Source organism: Cetorhinus maximus, chromosome 10 (genome assembly GCF_964194155.1).
Source record: "Cetorhinus maximus chromosome 10, sCetMax3.hap1.1, whole genome shotgun sequence".
Classification (NCBI taxonomy): Eukaryota; Metazoa; Chordata; class Chondrichthyes; order Lamniformes; family Cetorhinidae; genus Cetorhinus; species Cetorhinus maximus.
The window spans coordinates 76,796,931-76,817,415 of NC_135888.1; the positions used below are offsets into that span (position 1 = coordinate 76,796,931).

The 20,485-nt window shown below is 42.0% G+C and overlaps 1 protein-coding gene across 3 annotated transcripts in view; it reads right to left on the minus strand.

The window, feature by feature from the left end:
• The window catches only part of fam193b (family with sequence similarity 193 member B), a 69,861-nt gene that overhangs the window by 32,860 nt on the left and 16,516 nt on the right, over positions 1–20,485 (minus strand). For 2 of the 3 annotated variants that reach the window (XM_078550632.1, XM_078550631.1), the window contains exon 2: positions 17,492–17,722. The exons of the other annotated variant lie outside the window; for it this stretch is intronic. In XM_078550632.1, the coding sequence (XP_078406758.1) occupies positions 17,492–17,722 (231 nt within the window). The remainder of the gene's footprint in view (positions 1–17,491; positions 17,723–20,485) is intronic. 3 annotated transcript variants of the gene reach the window in all.

Consider the following 20,485-nt stretch of genomic DNA (forward strand, 5'->3'; position numbering starts at 1 on the left):
TAGCTTTTAGCTTTTTGTTTTTATAGCTAAAGTGAATGTTGGTCCCTTGGAGGATGAGACTGGGGAGTTAATAGTGGGGAACGCAGAAATGGCAAAGGTGCTTAATCAATATTTTGCCTCGGTTTTCTCGGTGGAGGACACTAGTACCACACCAACAGTAACAGGTAGTGCAGACGATATAGAGAAGGAGGAACTTAGAACAATCACCATCACTAGAGAAAATGTGCTGAGCAAACTACTGAGATGTGACAAGTCCCCAGGACCTGATTGCCTACATCTCAGGGTCTTAAAGAAATTGGCAGCGGAGATAGTGGATGCATTGGCTATAATATTCCAAAATTCCCTGGATTGTGGAAAGGTTCCAGTGGATTGGAAAAATGCTAGTATAACGGCCTTATTCAAAGTTGGGGGGGGGGGGGGGGAAGAAAGAGAGGCAGAAAGTAGGAAACTATAGATCAGTTAGTTTAATGTCTGTCGTTGGGAAATTGTTGGAATCCATTATTAAGGAAGTAGTAATGGGGCATTTGGAAAGTCAAAATGCAATCCATCAGAGTCAGCATAGTTTTATGAAGAGTAAATCGTGTTTAACTAATTTCCTAGAATTCTTTGAAGATGTGACAAGCAAAGTGGATAATGGGGATCCTGTAGATGTAGTATATCTGGACTTCCAAAAGGCCTTTGAAAAGGTTAATACACAAGATAAGATCACACGGAGTTAGGGTAATATATTAGCCTGGATAGAGGATTGGTGAACCAACAGAAAGCAGAGAGTCGGGATAAATGGGTCTTTTTCTGGATGGCAAGCTGTAACTAGTGGGGTTCGGTCCTTGGGCCCCAACTATTTACAATCTATATTAATGACTTGGATTCAGAGATAGATGGTACTATAGCTAAATTTGCAGATGACACCAAAATAGGTGGGAAAGTAAGTTGCAATGAAAAAATAAGAAATTTACAAATGAATATGGACAGGTTTGATGAATGGGCCAAAATTTGGCAGATGGAGTTTAACATGGATAAGCGTGAGGTTATCCATTTTGGTCGGAAGAATAAAAAGGCGACTTATTATTTAAATGGAGAGAAACTTCAGAACGCTTCAGTGCAGAGGGATCTGGGTGTCCTCGTGCATGAATCACTGAAAGCTAGTATGCAGGTACAGCAGGTAATAAGTAAGACAAATGGAATTTTGGCATTTATTGCTAAAGGAATAGAGTATAAAAATAGGGAAGTGTTGTTGGAACTGTACAAGGCATTGGTGAGTCCGCACCTGGAGTACTGTGCACAGTTTTGGTCCCCTTACTTGAGGAAGGATGTAGTTGCATTGGAGGTGTTTCAGAGGAGGTTCACTAGGTTGATTCCAGAGATGCGGGGCTTGTCTTATGAGGAGAGATTGAGCAGTTTAGGTCTATACTCGCTTGAGTTTAGAAGGATGAGAGGAGATCTAATTGAGGTATATAAGATGCTAAAGGAGATAGACAAAGCAGACGTGGAGCGGATGTTTCCCCTTGTGGGCCATTCTAGAATGAGAGGCCATAGTTTTAGGCTAAGGGGTGGTAGATTTAAGTCAGAAATGAGGAGGAATTACTTTTCTCAAAGGGTCATGAATCTGTGGAATTCACTACCTCAGAGTGCAGTAGATGCTGGGACGCTGAATAAATTTGAGGAGATAGACAAGTTTTTAATTAGTAACGGGTTGAAAGGTTATGGGACGAGCAGGAAATTGGAATTGAAGCCGAAGCGAGATCAGCCATGATCGTATTGAATGGCAGGGCAGGCTCGGACTGAATTGCCTACTCTCCTCCTAAATTTTATGTTCTAAATACTGCAAATGCTGGAAATCAGAATTAAAAACAAATGCTGGAAAATCTCAGCAGGTCTGGCAGCATCTGTGGAGAGAGGAACAGGCTTAATGTTCCAAGTCGAAAACGATTCTTCTTTGGAACCCACTATGACCATGTCTGTTTCCTACATCCACCAGAATGACGACACCGTGAAATTAGCATTTTACTATCAAATTAAGACAGTTTTATGCTTTGGATCAGAGCCAGATTTAGCTAGCCAATCTTCAACATTGGGCCCTATTGGCCAGCACACAAGGGAAACGCTGGATTTAACGCAAACATGAAGTACTAATACAAAAGCGAAATACCGCAGATGCTGGAAATCTGAAAGTAAAACAGACAATGCTGGAAATGTTCAGCAGATTTGGCAGCATCCAAAGAAAGCAAAATAGGTTGTTTCTCCCTCCACAGATGCTGCCAGACCTGCTGAGCATTTCCATCGTTTTATGCTTTTATTTCTGAAACATTAATACCAACTTCTAATCTGTATATTTTCAGAACACTGAGTAGGGTTGATCAAATTCTCTTGCAGTTTAGAATAAGCTTAATTTGTTCTTTTACTTAAAGCTTGGGTGCAGTTCCTTTGAAGGCAATTATTAAAAAGGCTGATGCAGTACTCTCTACATACTATAAAATCCAGTACTTTAGCCACACATCAGCATCAGTTTTCATAACCCATAAACTCAGGCTACAAATTAGGCTGTGTCATGGAGGTATTTTACTTGGCAAAAAGCTGCAGGTATGACTATGACAGTGGTGTAACTGGCATACCCAATTTTATGATAGGCGCTTTCCATCAGAAACTAAGTTACTAAAAGGAAAGCCTGTAGGGTGTCAGAATTTTTTTCTGCCCACATTGTGCTTCAAATGGTCCCTTCCTGACTATGCATTTGCCATTTAAGTCCAGGCAAAGAAAAAGGCACTTAAGACTTTTCCTCATTTACACTTCTTTCAGAAAGATGTCAAAACTCCTCAGACAAAATTTATGGTTGAATGGAAAAAGCTACAGGTACTAAAGAAGCGCAATGTGGGCAGCTGATGAAAGTGCTCTATAAAGAACGCTAGTGGAGTTTCAAATGATGATTCAAAACAACTCTGAGGGTTTCCAGACATGTAATAATGCATCAGTCTTTAGAGATTTCAATTTTTTTAAACCACCTGCTGTGGTACAAGTCAACAGTTTGCATTTTTTTATATACCGCAGGAAAGAAAAGTTATGCAATTCTGCCTTACACTACATAAAAGAGAGCAACAGGCCTGTAGATTTTCTGAGTTAGGCTGACTGCTTTATGTAAATTGAAACGACGATGAAAGGAGGTAGAATCCTTATCGAAGTCTTAATCTGTGACTTCCAGGATCATTTTCTATCCTCTAAGCAATTTTATACAAAGATGTCAGCCTTGATTCAGTGGTGCTTTGAGTCAAAACATTTTATGTTTAAGGCCCACACCAGGACCTCAGCACAATCTCAGCTGATAGTTTAGTGAAATATTGAGGGAGTGTCGCACTGTCGGATATGCTGTCTTTCAGATGAGGTAAACCGAGGTCTCATCTGCCCTCTCAGATGGAATTTAAAAATCCCTTGACATTATTCAAAGAGCAAGAGAGTTCTCTCATACCCTGGCCAACAGTTACCCCTCAATCAAAACCACTAAACAACCTAATTTGCCATAAATCTCATTGCTGTTTGTGGGGTCTTGTACATAAATTGGCTCCAATATTTCACTATATTGGAACAGTGGCTACATTTCAAGCAAAAAGCAATTAATTGGCTGTGATATGAAAGGAGCTATATAAATGCAAGTTTTTTCTTTCCAAGCTGAATATGGCATTGCTGCAACTATTGACATGCAAACACCACACCATTTTCTTGCGAGCTCCAATTAACTATCATGTTAAAAAATACCTCCCAAATTCACACCAGAGTGGCTGCTAACACCACTTTCTAACAGTGGGTTCTATTCTGGTGGGGCAGGACATACAGCAGAACTTTCAGCAAACTGCAGCAAACAAAGGCTATTTATTCAACAAACAAAGCCTAATTTAAAAAAGAGTCTTTAAAAACTAAAGCAATGCCTTCTAATCAAAGTAGGGTGATTTCTTCAGCGAAGTGCAGTAAGTGGAGGATAGTTACATAATATAAATTGATAAAATGTTGTTACAACCCCAAAACAGACCCCAAATTCAATTATGGTCCCAGACAAGATTCCAAAATTTATTACAATTCGGTTAGTGTTGATACGGCAGGTGATATTTGTCAGGCTGACCAAATCCACAAGGAAAACTTGGCCACGCTATCACAATGGTTTTGTAAATTGTGTTTATTACGAGAAGGTTTGTGCACTGAATTCAGAAGTAATGAGTCCACTAGCACCTTTCGAGATTTTTTTTTTTAAATTAAAACATTTATTAACAAAAAGAATAAAACACATACACAAGATTACAATTACATCATTACTGATTATAATAATTCCCAAAATTCCTAGCTAACCAGACTCCCAACTACACACCCCCTTCAAGGCAACAGTCCAAAATAGATTTTAAATTTATAGCAACAATCCAGCAGGTTATCACAAGCACCCACTCAACAGTGGAATTCCAAAGGCTTTTAACATAACTTTGGTTACTGGAACAGCAGACTTCTATAAAGTGGCTAGAGGCTTTTCCCCAAGTCTATTTCACACGGTGTACCTTTCAGATGTTACACAGCCACACCACAGAGAGCCTTCCCATCCTTCTTTAAACATATTTCTTCCTCTTTAATCTGTAAATCAGATTGTTCCCACATGTCTTTGGAATTTACTTTTCCCATAATATAAAAATATTTTATGTTGTCATTATGGCTAGAAAAATAAACATCATAACCTGCCTTATTTATCTTGTTAGTTGTAAACATCTTAACATATCTCTTTGAAAACCAAACACCTCCCCACTTATTTTAAAATGCAAATTTCATTCACATCCTATCTGCTGAGACTTTATCCTAGTTCACTCATTAGCATTTCAAATGCCCTTTTTACACCTAACTGTTGATAATTTCAACCTGACAGTCCATCTGTCTCCAGTTTAATTAAATCAGCCAGACAGAACCATACACACACACACACACACGCATACTTTACAATACCCTACAATAATATGAAAAGTATAGTTTTGTGACAGTTAGGGAAATGCAACTCGTGTAAGTAACTGGGGTTTCAAATTTTCTCTAAGAGAATAAAACAACATGATTCCACAGTTTTAAACAAAAGTACTTTTACTATTCAAAATGCAGCAAAACAAACAGTCAAATACTATCCATCTTATGCTCTAACACCCGGAATTAACATGAGGTACACATGAATTAAGAAGAAAACTGGCTGAACCCCCACCACAAACTGCACTTTAACTGGCAGGCACAACCAAGACAGGTCCCCCAAATTCTCTCAGCAACTGACCCCAGATGTCAGTCATCACCACGAGTCACAAAATTTCTTCAAAACTCTGTCTTCCTTACAAGGAATTTCAGCTCCGATCTTTCAAAGAGCTAGTCTGATCCTCAGCTGACAGCAGCTCAACTCCACCCGAGTTTGACGGTACAATCCTATCCAAAAGACACATGATTCCAGATCTCTCTCAAATCTGCTCCCAGGTCCAGCCTCCTTGGTCTTTTCCAGCTGAGCTGACCTACTACCGAGACTGCGTCCTATTGTGTTGTTCAGGCTACACTCCAGCGTCTAAACACGGGTTATCAGCTTCTCAGCCACACAGCTGTCAAAAACTGGTCTTTTCAGAGCTCCAGCCCCCATGGAAGTATGGAGCTAACAGCAACACTTCAGCTGCATGGAGCCGGCCCTCCTCGCCGCCTACTCCCAAACAACTGTTGTTCATTCTACCCCTTGAGCGGATCAGGGTGACCCATCAGTGTCTTGCAATAGGATTCCACCCCTGCCTTGAGGCAGAATTGAATGCATCAACGCTTGGAACATTCTGTAACTTAAATGCTACCATCGCCAGTCAACCAAAGGTCACCCCCACAGGTGCTAACTTACAAACTCAGAGAGAAAAACTCAAAAATACAGCTAAGTCCCACCTTTTCGTGACTTCCTTGCTCACATTTTCACTTAGCTGTGCTTTGCACTTGTACACTGCGTCACCCGTCACATGAGCAACGTTCGCTCATCCACATTTTTTTTCCCCCCTCTCTCATCTTTCCCCGGGGCTTTTACCCAGTGCTGTGTGTTCGTGTGTTGATCCAGGCAGGAAGAAGCTTCCAGACACGGAGGCGACACAGTGACTTGTCTTCTTGCCTATTCTATTTTTTTCAAAAAGTAAGTCGCAATCAAGACATTTTGTTTGCTCAAATGATTAATCTTCTGGGAGCTGAAGTGCAGCCTGAACAATTTGGAAATCTTCAATGATGTACTGTATTACACAGAGGCTCCCCCATCTGTCATATACAGGTGCTGCACTGAAATTCGAAGGAACCTCATCAAATTGAATCCCATTGAAAGACATGTTCACTGTTTGCAATGTTACTGTTTGAGATGTTTCACAGGAACATAACCCTCACGAACAGCAGGACTTTACTGTAGGTTCCTTCAAAAAATAAATTTAATGTAAATCAACTGCACCAGGACATAGATCATAACACAATGGACAGACAAGTGGCAGGTGGAATTAAATAGAGGTTTTTTTTTAAATTCATTCACGGGATGTAAGCTTCACTGACCGGGCCAGCATTTATTGCCCATCCCTAGTTGCCCTTGAGAAGGTGGTGATCAGCTGCCTTCTTCAACTGCCGCAGTCCACATGGTGTAGCTACACCCAGTGTTGTTAGGAAGGGAGCTCCAGGATTTTGACCCAGCGACAGTGAAGGAACGGCGATATATTTGCAAGTCAGGATGGTGAGTGACTTGGAGGGGAACTTCCAAGTGGTGGTGTTCCCATCTACCTGCTGCCCTTGCCCTTCTAGACGGTGGTGGTTGTGGGTTTGGAAGGTTCAGTCTAAGGAGCCTGGTGAATTCCTGCAGTGCATCTTTTTGATGGTACACACTGCTGCTATGGCTGGTGGTGGAGGGAGTGAATGTTTGTGGATGTGGTGCCAATCGAGTGGGCTACTTTGTCCTGGACGGTGTCAAGTTTCTTGAGTGTTGTGGGAGCTGCACTTATCCAGGCTGGTGGCAGGGGGGGGGGGGGGTTGCACACAATTCCTAACACACTCCTGACTGTGCCTTGTTAATGGTGGCACGTTTTGGGGAGCCAGGGAGGTGAGTTACTCATCGCAGGGTTCCAAATAACTGACCTGCTCTTGTAGCCACAGTATTTATACAGCTAGTCCAGTGCAGTTTCTGGTCAATGGTAACTCTCGGGATGTTGATAGTGGGGGATTCAGTAATAGTAAAACCATTGAACGTCAAGGGGCGATGGTTAGATTCCCTCCTGTTGGAGATGGTCATTGCTTGGCACTTGTGTGGCACGAATGTTACTTGCCACTTGTCAGCCCAAGCCTGGATATTGTCCAGGTCTTGCTGCATTTGGACATGGACTGCTTCAGTATCTGAGAAGTTGATAATGGTGCTGAACATTGTGCAACCATCAGTGAACATTCCCACTTCTGACCTTATGATGGAAGAAAGGCCATTGATTAAATGGCTGAAGATGGTTGGGCCAAGGACACTACCCTGAGGAAATCCTGCAGCAATGTCCTGGAGCTGAGATGACTGCCTTCCAACAACCATAACCATCTTCCTTGGTGCTATGAATCCAACCAGCAGAAAGTTTTCCCGATTCCCATTCACTCCAGCTTTGCTAGGGCTCCTTGATGCTGCACTCGGCCAAATGCTGCCTTGATGTCAAGGGCAGCCACTCTCACCTCACCTCGGGAGCTCTCTTGTCCATGTTTGAACCAAGGCTGTAATGAAGTCAGGAGTAAATGGCCCCGGCTGAACCCAAACTGGGTGTCAGTGAGCAGATTATTACTAAGCCATTTGATAGCACTGTTGATGACCCCTTCCATTACTTTAGTGATGATGGAGAGTAGACTAATGGGGCAGCAAAAGGCCAGGTTGGATTTGTCCTGCCTTGTGTACACAGGACATTTCTGGGCAATTTTCCACATAGCCGGGTGGATGCCAGTACTGGAACAGCTTGGCTAGGGGTGCAGAAAGTTCTGGAGCACAATTCTTCAGTACTATTGCCGGAATATTGTCAGGGCCCATAGCCTTTGTAGTATCCAATGCCTTCAGCCGTTTCTTCGTATCAAGTGGAGGGAATCGAATTGGGTGATGCTGGGGACCTCCAGGGGAGGCTGAAATGGATCATCCACTCGGCACTTCTGGCCGACGATTGTAGCAAATGCTTCAGCCTCATCTTTTGCACTGGTGTGATGGGCTCCCCCATCATTGAGGATGGGGATATTTGTGGAGCCTCCTCCTCCAGTGAGGTGTTTAATTGTCCACCACCATTCATGACTGGATGTGGCAGGACTGCAGAGCTTAGATCTGATCTGTTGGTTGTGGGATCGCCTAGCTCTATCACTTGCTGCTTATGCTGTTTGGCACACAAGTAGTCCTGTGTTACTGCTTCACCAGGTTGACAACTCATTTTGAGGTATGCCTGGTGCTGCTCCTGGCATGCCCTCCTGCACTCTTCATCGAACCAGGGTTGATCCCCTGGCTTGATGGTAATGGTAGAGTGGGGGATATGCCAGGCCATGAGGTTAGAGGTTGTGTTCGAGTACAATTCTGCTGATGATTGCCCACAGCGCCTCACAGATGCCCAGTCTTGATTTGCTATATCTGTTCGAAATCTATCCCATTTAGTACGGTGGTAGTGCCACACAACATCATGGAGGGTGTTCTCAATGTGAAGACGGGACTTCATCTCCACAACAACTGAGCGGTTGTCACTCCTACCGATACTGTCATGGACAGATCCAACTGCGACAAGCAGGTTGGTGAGAATGAGATCAAGTATGTTTTTCCCTCGTTGGTTCCCTCATCACCTGCGGCAGACCCAGTCGAGCAGCAATGTCCTTTAGGGCTCGTCCAGCTTGGTCAGTAGTGGTGCTACCAAGCCACTCTTGGTGTTGGACATTGAAGTCCCCCACCCAGAATGCATTCTGCGCCCTTGTCACCCTCAGTGTTTCCAAGTGGTGTTCAACATGGAGGAGCACTGATTCATCAGCTGAGGGAGGGCAGTACATGGTATTCAGCAGGAGGTTTCCTTGCCATGTTTGACCTGATGCCATGAGACTTCGTGGGGTCCATAGTCAATGTTAAGGGCTCCCAGGGCTACTCCCCCACCGACTGTACACCACTGTGCAGCCACCTCGGTACTTCACCAGAGGGGTTAGGGAGTGAAATATAGACTTAATGGCACAATTCTAAACAGTCTACAGGGACAGGGGAACCTGGTGGTTCACGTGCACAGGTCTTTGAAGGAAGTAGCTCATATTGAGAGAGTAGCTGGAAAAGTACTTGGGGTCTTGGGCTTCATGAATAGAGGCATTAAGTACAAAAGCAAGAAAGTTTTGTTGAACCTTTATAAAGCTCTGGCTAGGTCACAATAGAGTATTGCAACCAGTTCTGGCCACCACATTTCAGGAAGGATGCATGGGTCCTTGAGGCTATACAGGAGATTTGCCAGAATGGTTCCAGGGATGAGGGAATTTAGCTACAAGACTGGGTGGAGAGGCTGGGTTGTTGAATTCTGGCAGAAGTGTACCAGTTTATGACAGGTTTAGATAAAGTGGGCAAAAAACAGCTGTTCTCATTGGCTGATGGTACACGATTTTGAGTGATTAGCGCCTTGATGCTGGGCATATTGGCTTGAAAGAGGATGCTGCTAATTGACGTTAGGTAATTTCACCCCACCGTGTCAATAATGCCTGCAGTAAGTTGGATTGATTTTATTCACACATCATCCATGCATTGCATTTTGCTGCAGAAATGATCAGAGTCAGAGTCAATACAGCACTGAAGGAGGCCACTGAGCCCATGACTCCACGCACATGACTCTGTAGAGCAATCCACTCTATCCGCTGTAGCCCCACAAGTTTATTTTCCTCAAGTACCTGTTACGCACAGGAGAGACACAGACAAACTGTACTTAATTCCTCTTACCACCTGTCCGTAATCAGAAGGACAGCTGTTGGACTGCCTTTCTTGTCACCGAATTTGATGGATCTTGTGAAGGCACCGCTGGTGCTATTTCTCTAGTGCTTTGAGATGCCTGCTGTGGATTGCCCTAGTCTCCAAAGCATATAGGACATAAGGATCACTGCTACCAGGTATATTCTCAGATTTGAGATCCCGATCCTCAAGTACTCTTTTCAGCAGATTTGGCGAACACAGGACAGGATATGACATTCACATGCCTGACACCAGATTCTCGATCATGGCAGGAGACTCCCAGAAGCACAGTAGAAATGCTTTAGGAATATCCTCAAAGCATCCCTGAAGAGATCAAATATATCTGTCAATCCACAGGAGAGCCTGGCTTGTGACTAACCAAAACAAGGAAGGCTCATTTGGGAAGGCACCAGACACAGACTACACCAAGAACATGCAGAGGGGAACTTGAGGTATCTAAACAACCTATCTACCTAACATTTCAAGCACCATCTTCCCACATGGCAGAATCTGCAGATCACACAATGAGCTTATCATGCCATCTCAAAACCCATCAAACTGTCATGGAAGCAAGTTATCCTTGATCCTGTGGGACTGCCTAAGAGAAGAAATAGGCGCAAAGACACATTTAAAGTTTTGTGCAAGAGATGTGGTGGAAGTTGTGACGAAAGACATTTTTTATTTTTAAGTAGTCAGTGGAATGAGCAGGAACTTGCTGCCTATGAGGGTAGTGAGAGCAGAGACAATGATTTCAAAAGGGCTTTGGATAGGTATGCTTGATTCCTACAACATGAAAAGAAATCCAACATTGTACGTTCAAAACTTTCTTATTGCTATTTTTTTTAAATGGATTTTCTGCTGAACCAAAAAGGATGGCTGCTACAAGTCACATAACCACAGGGTTGGCCCTTTGTTCTGAGAGCTACCACCAGGAGTTACAAGAACAAAAGAATTCTTCACTCAACCTGTGGACTCTAACATCTCATTGTACAGACCCCTGGAAATCAAAGAAAGCAGGAGAAGCACAGTCCAGCTGGCTCACCCTACCAGAACTATCACAAAAGATAAAGATTAAAACTCATTTTTCTGGAACAGATGCTAATAACCACTTTGTCTCTCTCCTAAGGAGGAACAAAGGAATTCTGGCCAGAAGCACAGAAACCGATTGTTAAACTGCAATTAACCATTAGTGCAACATGTCACATGACCCAAGTCTCTGGCCTTTTTAGACAATTTTAGCATTATATCTTTAGCCTCACAAGCAGTGTGCTGTTTAACATCCAACTGGTGAACCACCAAGAAGCAGATCTCCAGGCAGAGTAACAGCCTGCTCTTCAAGCCTGTCTCTGCTGGAAGATTTCTTATCATCGCTGCAGAACAACCCAGTCTCTGTCTACTTACTTCATCTTGCAGTATCAACTGTAAAGCAAATTCTACAACTCTGGTCTTCAGCCAGCTGAACTCAAACTCCTATGTTAAAGGGTTCCTCATTGGACTCTGAACTCTAGAAATCATGTAAACTAATATTAATTTCAGTGGTTTTTGTACTGTTACAATCCATAGTTGTAAAATTCCTTTTACTATTCCCTCTACCGTGGTGTGCACTCGTGTGTGCTAGAGAGGGGGAGGGGGGGGGGGGAAGAGAGAGAGAGAGAGAGGTGGGGGGGTCGGGGGGGGGAATAGGGAGAAATGTTGAAAACATTCCTCGCCCAGGTTCCGAGTTACTCGGAACTCAAGTTTGCTGTGGGTTATTAGTAAACCGAGGGTTTGGGAAAACATGCCACCGCATTCTTCAAAAATAATTCAAAATACCACCTTTCCATAAGCAGAAGGTAAGAGGAATTAAGTACAGTTTGTCTGTCTCTCTCCTGTGCATAACTTTTTCTGCATAAAGCTAAAAAGGTTTGTTTCAACAGCAAGCACTTCGAATTATCACAGATTTGAAAAATTCATAATGAAAACTAATTTTGTTAATAATAGTTCCACTACGACTGACCTCCAAGAGGTCAAACGGATGGCGAATGATTTTTATTAACTAAAAATAAAATGGCAACTCTTATGGTACAGGACATTGCAAGGCTGAAAATTCAGAATAAAAGGCTAGGCAAGGCAGGATGAGAAATAAAAAAAATACTTTGGCACTGAGCCCCAATTTCAACAAAGATGTACAGAGGGAATCAAAGCACGCTATTAAACTTTCTTAATCTTTTCTGAAGTCTCTTAATGTGTTATAAAAATTCCATGGGCCCAATTTAACGCAAGCATTTTTTTCTGTACAAAAAAAGTTATATTGATTATTTTTGCTTCATTTGCTTAATGTGAAACTTGGATGGTTGAATTAAGATGGGCCCTATGGCTAATAATCCGTAATTATTATGATCTTTTAAAAAGGCCCTGGGACCACATTTTGTTTGCATATATCAATTTAGTCTTACTTGCAGGTGGTCTCTCCATGGCACCTAATGGGACATCAGCAGACCAATTCTGGTATACTATATTCAGGAAATTTTGGGGCTTGCGTCAATGCAGGAAAGGTCCTAAGGAATTTGCCCCAAATTTTCATCATAAAATTATAAGTAAATTACCCCACAAAGAGCTGTATGTTTACAAATAAGTTCTGTACTGCCAAACAGCTGAGTATTGCTGAAAAAGATATGTCGAAGCTTTTTGTCTTGCACTCATCAAGACACTTTGCAAGAATACCAATACAAGGGGAAAACAAATTATAATGGTCTTACTGGCAACCTTGTAAATAGGGCCCAAGCCATTTTCTCACTGTCCAAGCTTGCTGCTGAAATAAGGCGCATAAAACGTAACCTTCAGAATAATGGCGACCCTGATCAGATCATTTTGCACCATCACGCACACTCATGAACAGGTCTAAAATACAGTCACTTTTGGCCCTGAAAAGTCTACCTCAGATTACCCTGGAAGGTATCTCAAAAAATCGATTCCGCGATTGGACATTTGCTAAATAATCATTGGTATGCTAAGAATTACACTGACAGCCAATTTAAGATGATCCTTAAGATGGTCGCAGTGTGGCACATTTGCATATAGTGGAAGCGACATATATTAATACACAGGGCCCTATTCTTTGCAGACAAAAAGAACATGTAAACACATTGCATCTGTTTCAGCTAAACAAAATAAATGACAGCCATTCACTGACTCATTCCTCAGGCCAATGCCTTGACCAATCAGGGTCAAGCTGCCTGGTTTAACTTTCAACCAATGTTTGGTAGTTAACTGTCAGTCATCATCAATTGGTACATTATCATTGGAATGCCTCTATCAGAGTCCATTTGCCAACCAATCAGCACTCTCTTCTCGTACAGCAGAAATTGTTGTTTTCCCCTTGCACTGGTATTCTTGCGAAGTTTCCTGCTGAGTGCAAGGCAAAAAGCTTTGACGTGTCTCTTTTTTCAGCAATACTCAAACTGTATGTTTCTAAATTATGCGAAATTTGACATAAGCAGAGTTCGCCAGGAAAAATACTAAATGGTCATCGTTTTATTTTTAAAGTCAGGAACAAATATCAAATTCCCAGAGGTGTTAGTTTTTAAATTGCTGGACGGTTTGCAACCAATAGTTAGATGGGATCATGCAGGATGCCCAGACACAGTTGAAGGTGCAGCCAGTTCTGCAGTAGCAGAATAAAAAAAATCAGTATTGATTCAGTTCACTTTCCAAAAACGATTAAATTGAAATCTAATTTTAATTATAACATAAGTCAAAAGTGAGAGAGTGACACACATATAGCCTGACGTTAAGGTCAGCCTGATAGTAGCCCCCACTCCTCCCAATCAGGGTTATTAATTTCCAGCAACTGGACTGATTCCAAGACATGCCACTAGTCACTTCAGACACAAATTAGTTTGTCATTTTTCTTTGCCTCTTGTTGCATGCACCAAGTTCTGCAATAGTTCCTTTCAGTCCAGCTCTCAATTCAGTGCCCAGGTCGTGATGTCATGCTTGATGTGGAGGCGCTGCACTTGTTTCCCGCCCACCTCGGTCAGGACAAGTCGTCCCAAGAATTTATACAAATCTACAGATATTTTGCAGCTGCAAGATGACAATCCAGGCTCAGGTTGCGCACGCTGGCACCTGCAGCAGGTCAAAATACTCCCAACTTCTGATAACCCTTAATCATTATTGGCTGTACTGAGCTGTTTCCCCACAGCTCTGTCCTCCTGCTATAAAATAAGGGTGCAAAGGGCATTGCTGCGAGTCAGTGATAAGATGTGGCACTGGGCAAAGAACAGAGTCAGTTATAATCCTATCCTTGGTGGGCCCTTCTCGTGGACACCTAGCTTAGAAAAGCGAAGAAATAAAATTCCAGAGTACTGACCACAGTGGAATGGAGACAGAATAGGAAAGAGAAAAAGGAAGAGGTTAAGAGAAAGTCAAGGGAAGCTAAGGGAGCAGCATTCAAGACTTAGACTTGGGCTGAGTTCAGAATTGAGGGGAAAAGTGTTTGGCATGAAAGAGAAAGACAAATAATTTCAGGATACTTAGAAAATCATAATGTGATCAGGCAGAGTCAACATGGCTTTGTTAAAGGGAAATAGTGCTAAACTAATTTATGACTTTTTTGGGGAAATAACAAGGTGGATAGAGGGGAACCTGTAGATGTGGTGTACTTAGATTTCCAAAAGGCATTTAATAAGATGCCACATCAAGGATTACTACACAAGAAAATACATATTAGCATGCATAGAGGATTGGTTAGCTAACAGGAAGCAGAATGTAGGGATAAATGGGTCTTTTTTAGGTGAGCATGCTATAACTTGAGGAGTGCCACAGGGATCAGTGCTGGGGCATCAACTATTTACAATTTATATCAAAGATTTAGATGAAGGGATCAAATGTAGGTAGCTAAATTTGCAGACAGCACCAAGATAGCTAGGAAAGTAAGTTGTCAAGAGGAGGTAGTGAGTCTGAAAAGGAATATAAATAGATTGAGTGAGAGAAAAATTGGAGCTTAATATGGAAAAATGTGAACTTGACTAGAAAAGCAATATGCTATTTAAATGGAGAGAGATTGAAGAACTCAGTGGCACAGAGGAATCTGGGTGTTCTGGTCCAGGCACCACATCAAGTTAGTATGCAGTTAAAGCAACTGGTTAGGAAGGCAAATGGAGCATTGTTATCTATTGCAAGGGGAATAGAATATAAAAGCAGGGAAGTTTTGCTGCAGCTGTACAGAACATTGGTGAGACTACATGTAGAACACTGTGTACACTTTTGCTCTCCTTATTTGAAAAAGGACATAATTGCTTTAGAGAATGTTCACTTGACTAATTCCTGGGATGAAGGGCTTAGTTTATGAAGAAAGGTTAAACCCAATGGAGTTCAGAAGAATGAGAGGTGATCTTATTGAAACATAAAAGATCCTGAGGGGACTTGATAGGGTGGATACCAGAAGGATGTTCCCTCCTGTGGGGAAGATTAGCACTAGAAGGCAGAGTTTAAGAATAAGAGGTCTTCCGTTGAAGATGGAGATGTGGAGAATTTTTTTCTGAGGGTCGTTAGTGTGTAGAACCGTCTTCCCTAGAAAGCAGTGGAAGCTGAGTCATTGAATATATTCAAGGCTGAGTTAGGTAGATTTTTGATTGACAAGGGAGTCAAGGGTTATGGGGGGTAGACAGGAAAGTAGAGTTGAGACCAGAACCAGATCAGCCACGGTCATATCAAATAGTGAAGCAGGCTCAAAGGGACAAATGACCTACTCTTGCTCCTAATTCCAATGTTCCTAAGTTTTTAACAAGACTTTTTAGCAACAGAAGAATTAAATTTTAAGTCAGAATAGATAGAGACACCAAGAATATGGATAGATAAAGAATGACTAAGGATCTAGACTAAGCGAAGTCAGAGTAGTTGTTGATTTCACTTATAAAAGATATAAATAAACCATATATTTGTTAAAACTGGAAGAGCATACAACTTAATTGCCCCAGGCGGCTTGGAGGAGATCTACTGATTTAGCCAGGGCACTACAATACCAACGGAGGTTATATGCACAAGGGAGAGTAAAATCTGTAAGACAATGAGAAAAGTGGAGTGGAATCAGAAGAATGGATAGAGATGGATGATGAGAAAAAGGGACAAAGTCCCGTAGAACTCTTGTATTAATTGAGGTGGGGTGAGGTGGGGTGGGCTGGGGTAGGGTGGGCTGGGGTGGGGTGGGGAAAGAGACACAAAAGTTGCACCATCACAGGTTGAGCAGCAACTTTCCATAGGTCCACAACACTGGCACAAGATTATCAGTGAAAACAGCCTGGCAATCAGGGCACAACTTCCTGAATGAATAAATTGAGGGAGGGAAGTGTGAAGTGCATTCAGTGCACAGGGCTCTGGAGTGCTTACATCACATGGTGTATTTGCCAGGGAAGCACTTGAGGCGGACAGTGGAAAAAAGCCTTCTTTCCACCTCCCACCCCCAACAATCTCAAATGTCATCAGGAAATAACATTCTAAACCGTGAAATAAAAACAGAAATAGAAACAAAGCGCTAGGAATACTTAGCTCTGGCAGCATCTGTGGACAGTTACCGTTTTGAGTCAAATATGACTTCTTCAGAACTGAAGATAGGGAGAAATGTGATGGGTTCTATACCATTAAAAAGGGAAGGGGAGGAAGAACAAAAAGGAAGCTCTGGGACAGGGTAGCGGGTTGGAGAGGTTAAATGAAAAAGATGTAATGGAACAGAAGGCAAAGGAAGTGGTAGTGGTTGTAGTAAGGATTCAAAGCATTTGTCCAGAGTGAGTGTGAATGGCAAAATAACGAACTCTGCCTGCAAGCAAAAACAAAAAATTCAGACCAGCAAAAAAAAATGGAATTAAATGGGGGATGGAGGTCATAGTCTGAAATTGTTGAACACAATGTTGAATCCAGAAGACTGTATTCGATTTGAAATGTTAACTGTTTCTCTCTCCACAGATACCGCCAGATCTAACACTTGGTTTTTATTTCAGATTTCCAGCATCCGCAGTATTCTGTTTTTATTTTAAAACATGGGTTCTGAATAAGATAGAAATTTAATTTTGAACACTTCTACACTAATTCATGTACAAGGGTCTGGCCTTCAGAGTACTTGACAAGACTGGAACTCCCACACACACCTTTTCCTTCCCTTTCCTCAAAGTAGCATATAACACTATCTCCCTAAGGCAATTCTTACATTCTTTGAGTACTTTAGAAAGGCTATTTTCAAACTGTGCAATAAAGAACAAAATTAACCACATTGGAATTCTCTACAAAAAGGAAACTACAGAAAAGTTATGGGCATTATCAGCATTTAATATGACAACGATTGCAGACAAGACAATTATTAATATTTCTCTGATTTTGCAAGCTAATCCTACAACTGAGACCCCCCCCAGAGAAATTCACAGGCATAGTCCAGAATTCCAGAGAGGAAACATATCCTGATAGCAACAAAATTAAATGGAATATAAAACTTTCCTTTTACTTCCTATAAAATATTACCAATTTCTTAGGTCAACACAGATAGTAATCAAAGTTCATTTTTACCGTAAGGGTTTGTTCAAGTATGGCCCGTTGCTCCTCTTCCTCAACTCTTCTTTGACAGGTCTGGCATATCCAAAGTGGCATGCGCTCGAGCAGGCCATGTGTCAATGCAGGCACCGAATGTGCCAACTTCTTTAGGTCCACAATCCCATTCTGTTGTGTTCCCCAGTCTTTACGTTCATGGTGGCACAACAAACAACAGTCTTTTGCTGGTTGGTGGACAGCAAGGGATGGCTGAAATGAAATAACCAGATGTAACCAGAGAGTTTAAATGCTTTTTGTTATTGGCCATTAAGATTTGTGTACTAAATTTGGCTAGTACAGAAAGTGCCTCCCACATCACTGCAGTCAGTGCTTTGATAATCCCCACTCTAAATCGTTATGTCAACATTTCCCAATCAATCTTTCTGTCAACAATCACAATGCAATTCCAGTCCTCCTATCAGTGTGCATTTCATAACTACGATCACCAAGATTGGCAACATTTCAAGTGTAGTTTCACCAATACTTGGTGCCATATTGTATCACTGTCACCTACTGTACTTTGCAGAGCTATTTATACACTAACATCCTAGTTCCATCAGTAATTACAGTAATACAACACCACAAGTTCAGTCAATTTGCACACCTGAAACTTGCTCCTATTCCAGATTACTCAATGATAATGATATCTAATGTGGAGCACCAATATGCGTTATCAAATATCTCATTTCTCTGTCGAGTTATTTCCTCATACCCAAAAACTTTACCATCTTTCTTCAATGATATTTATGACAATACAAACAATGAATCTCATAAGACTCAGAACCAACTGCTGGGGACCTTTACCAGTGAGTTTAAATGGTTGATCTAATCAAGTTGCTTAAAATGATAAAAGAATTCAATACAGCACATGCAGAGAAACTATTTACCCTGGTGGGGAAATCCAGAACAAAGGGGCACAATGAAAACATCAGAGTTAGGCCATTTAGTGAAGAAATCAGGAACCACTATCAGCTTGTAACTTAGCGGAAAAACAAAACTATTTTCCTTCACTGGTCATTGGATGCTAGGGCAAATTAAATTTTCAAAACTCAGGTAGGTTTTTGTTAGACAAGGATATCCAGGGATACATATCAAAGGCAGGAAAATGAAGTTCAGGTACAGATCATACATGAAATGATTTAAGGGCAGAATGGGTTATACCTGTTCCTTTAACTGCTTTCCTATTAAAACTATTAACGAAGGGTAATCCTTAGCCTCTCACCTATAAAATGACTTCCATGCCTTCAGTTCAGATGCAGGTTTCTGCTCAGCTACCTCAAACACTTCCTGCTATGGAAGTAATTTGATTGCAAACTAGGCACATTGGGCCATAATCTGCTGTCCAAATAACACAGAGGTTAATCGTCTTCAATGTTATTTCTGTACAAGTGGTAAAGTAACTTCAACCGAGGTTACATTCAAATGTCCAAAAGTTGCTGTTTGAGTTGCACTGCTCTGCTATTAGCTACATGAAAATGGGCATTTCACTGACGGTCTCACCGTTGAAATGCCTCAAATATCGTGAAGTTGCTGTGTTTACAATACAAACTAAACTCGACACAGAAAGTTAAATCTCATCAAGTTCAAAGTACCCTTTTAATAACATGACAATATTAATTACTTTGCCAATCTGTCCGGCACTGAAAATCAACGATTACGCAAGCAGAGTCTCATTCCCTCAGATTTTAATAGTATAAATGTAAAATTTAACTTCTTAAAACATTTAAATTTTCCTCTGTCTTTATCTCTCTTAATCCAAATCTTCCTTTTCCTCTCCCTCTTTCTTTCTGTACCTGATTTTGTATGGAATTTGACAAAGCTGCCAACTCTAACCCTCTGCCTGGCAATTGCCTGGGACTGAACCAGACCATTTGCAACCATGATTTATGACATCTCTAAGGCCACCAGCTTCACTCCCATAGCATTGACCAACTCCACCTCTACTGAAGCTCACCTGCTAAAGAAACCCTCAACGCTACCTTTGTTACCTCTAGACTTAAATATTCCAATGCTTTCCTGGCAGGCTTTCCAGTTTCCACCCTCCATAACTTCAATTCTCTGCTACCTCCTCCAGTACAACCCTCCAAGATCTCTACTCCCCCTGAACTCTGTGCATTTTGATCCCTGAGGTCCTTAGCATCTCAGCCAATTCAATCCACTCCATGTGAGATCAAGAAACACAAACTCATTCAACACAGTAAAGGCTGCGAGCCCCAGCCACATCCTGTCTATAACACATAACACTTGTGCTCCAAAACTTGCACCCTTAGCCAAGCTGTTCCAGTACAGCTACAACACTGGCAACTACCCAATAATGTGGAAAATTTCCCAGGTATCTCCTGTCTACAAAAAGCAGATCAAATCAAATTAGTCAATTACTACCCATCAGCCTACTCTCAACCGTCAGCAAAGTGATGCAATGTGTTGTTAACAGTGCTCCCAAGCAGCATTTACTCAGAAATAACCTGCTCACTGGTGCTTAGTTTGGGTTCTGGTAGAACTATTTGGCATCGAACCTCATTACAATCTTGGTCCAAATATGGACAAAGGAGCTGAATTCCACGGGTGAGGTGATAGCGACTGCCCTTGACATCAAGGCAGCATTTGACCAAGTGTGACATCAAAGAGCCGGAGCAAAACTGAAGTAAATAGGAATCCGTCGAGAACTCTCCACTGGTTGGAGTAATACCTGGCAAAAAGGAAGTTGGTTGTGGTTGTTCGAGGTCAATCATCTCAGTCCAGGACATCACCACAGGTGTTCCTCAAGGCAGTGTCCTAGGCCCAACCATCTTCAGCTGCTTCATTGTGATCATCCATCCATCATAAAGTCAGAAGATGTGACTTGTGTTGGTCCGAGTTGAGTGCAATGCCTGACTTGGCGGCTGTGACGAAGGGCGGTGCGTCCCGCAAGGCGTCGAAACAGTCGCTGATTAAAGTCACCAAGAAGCCGCCTAAGAAGCAAAGAAAATCTCG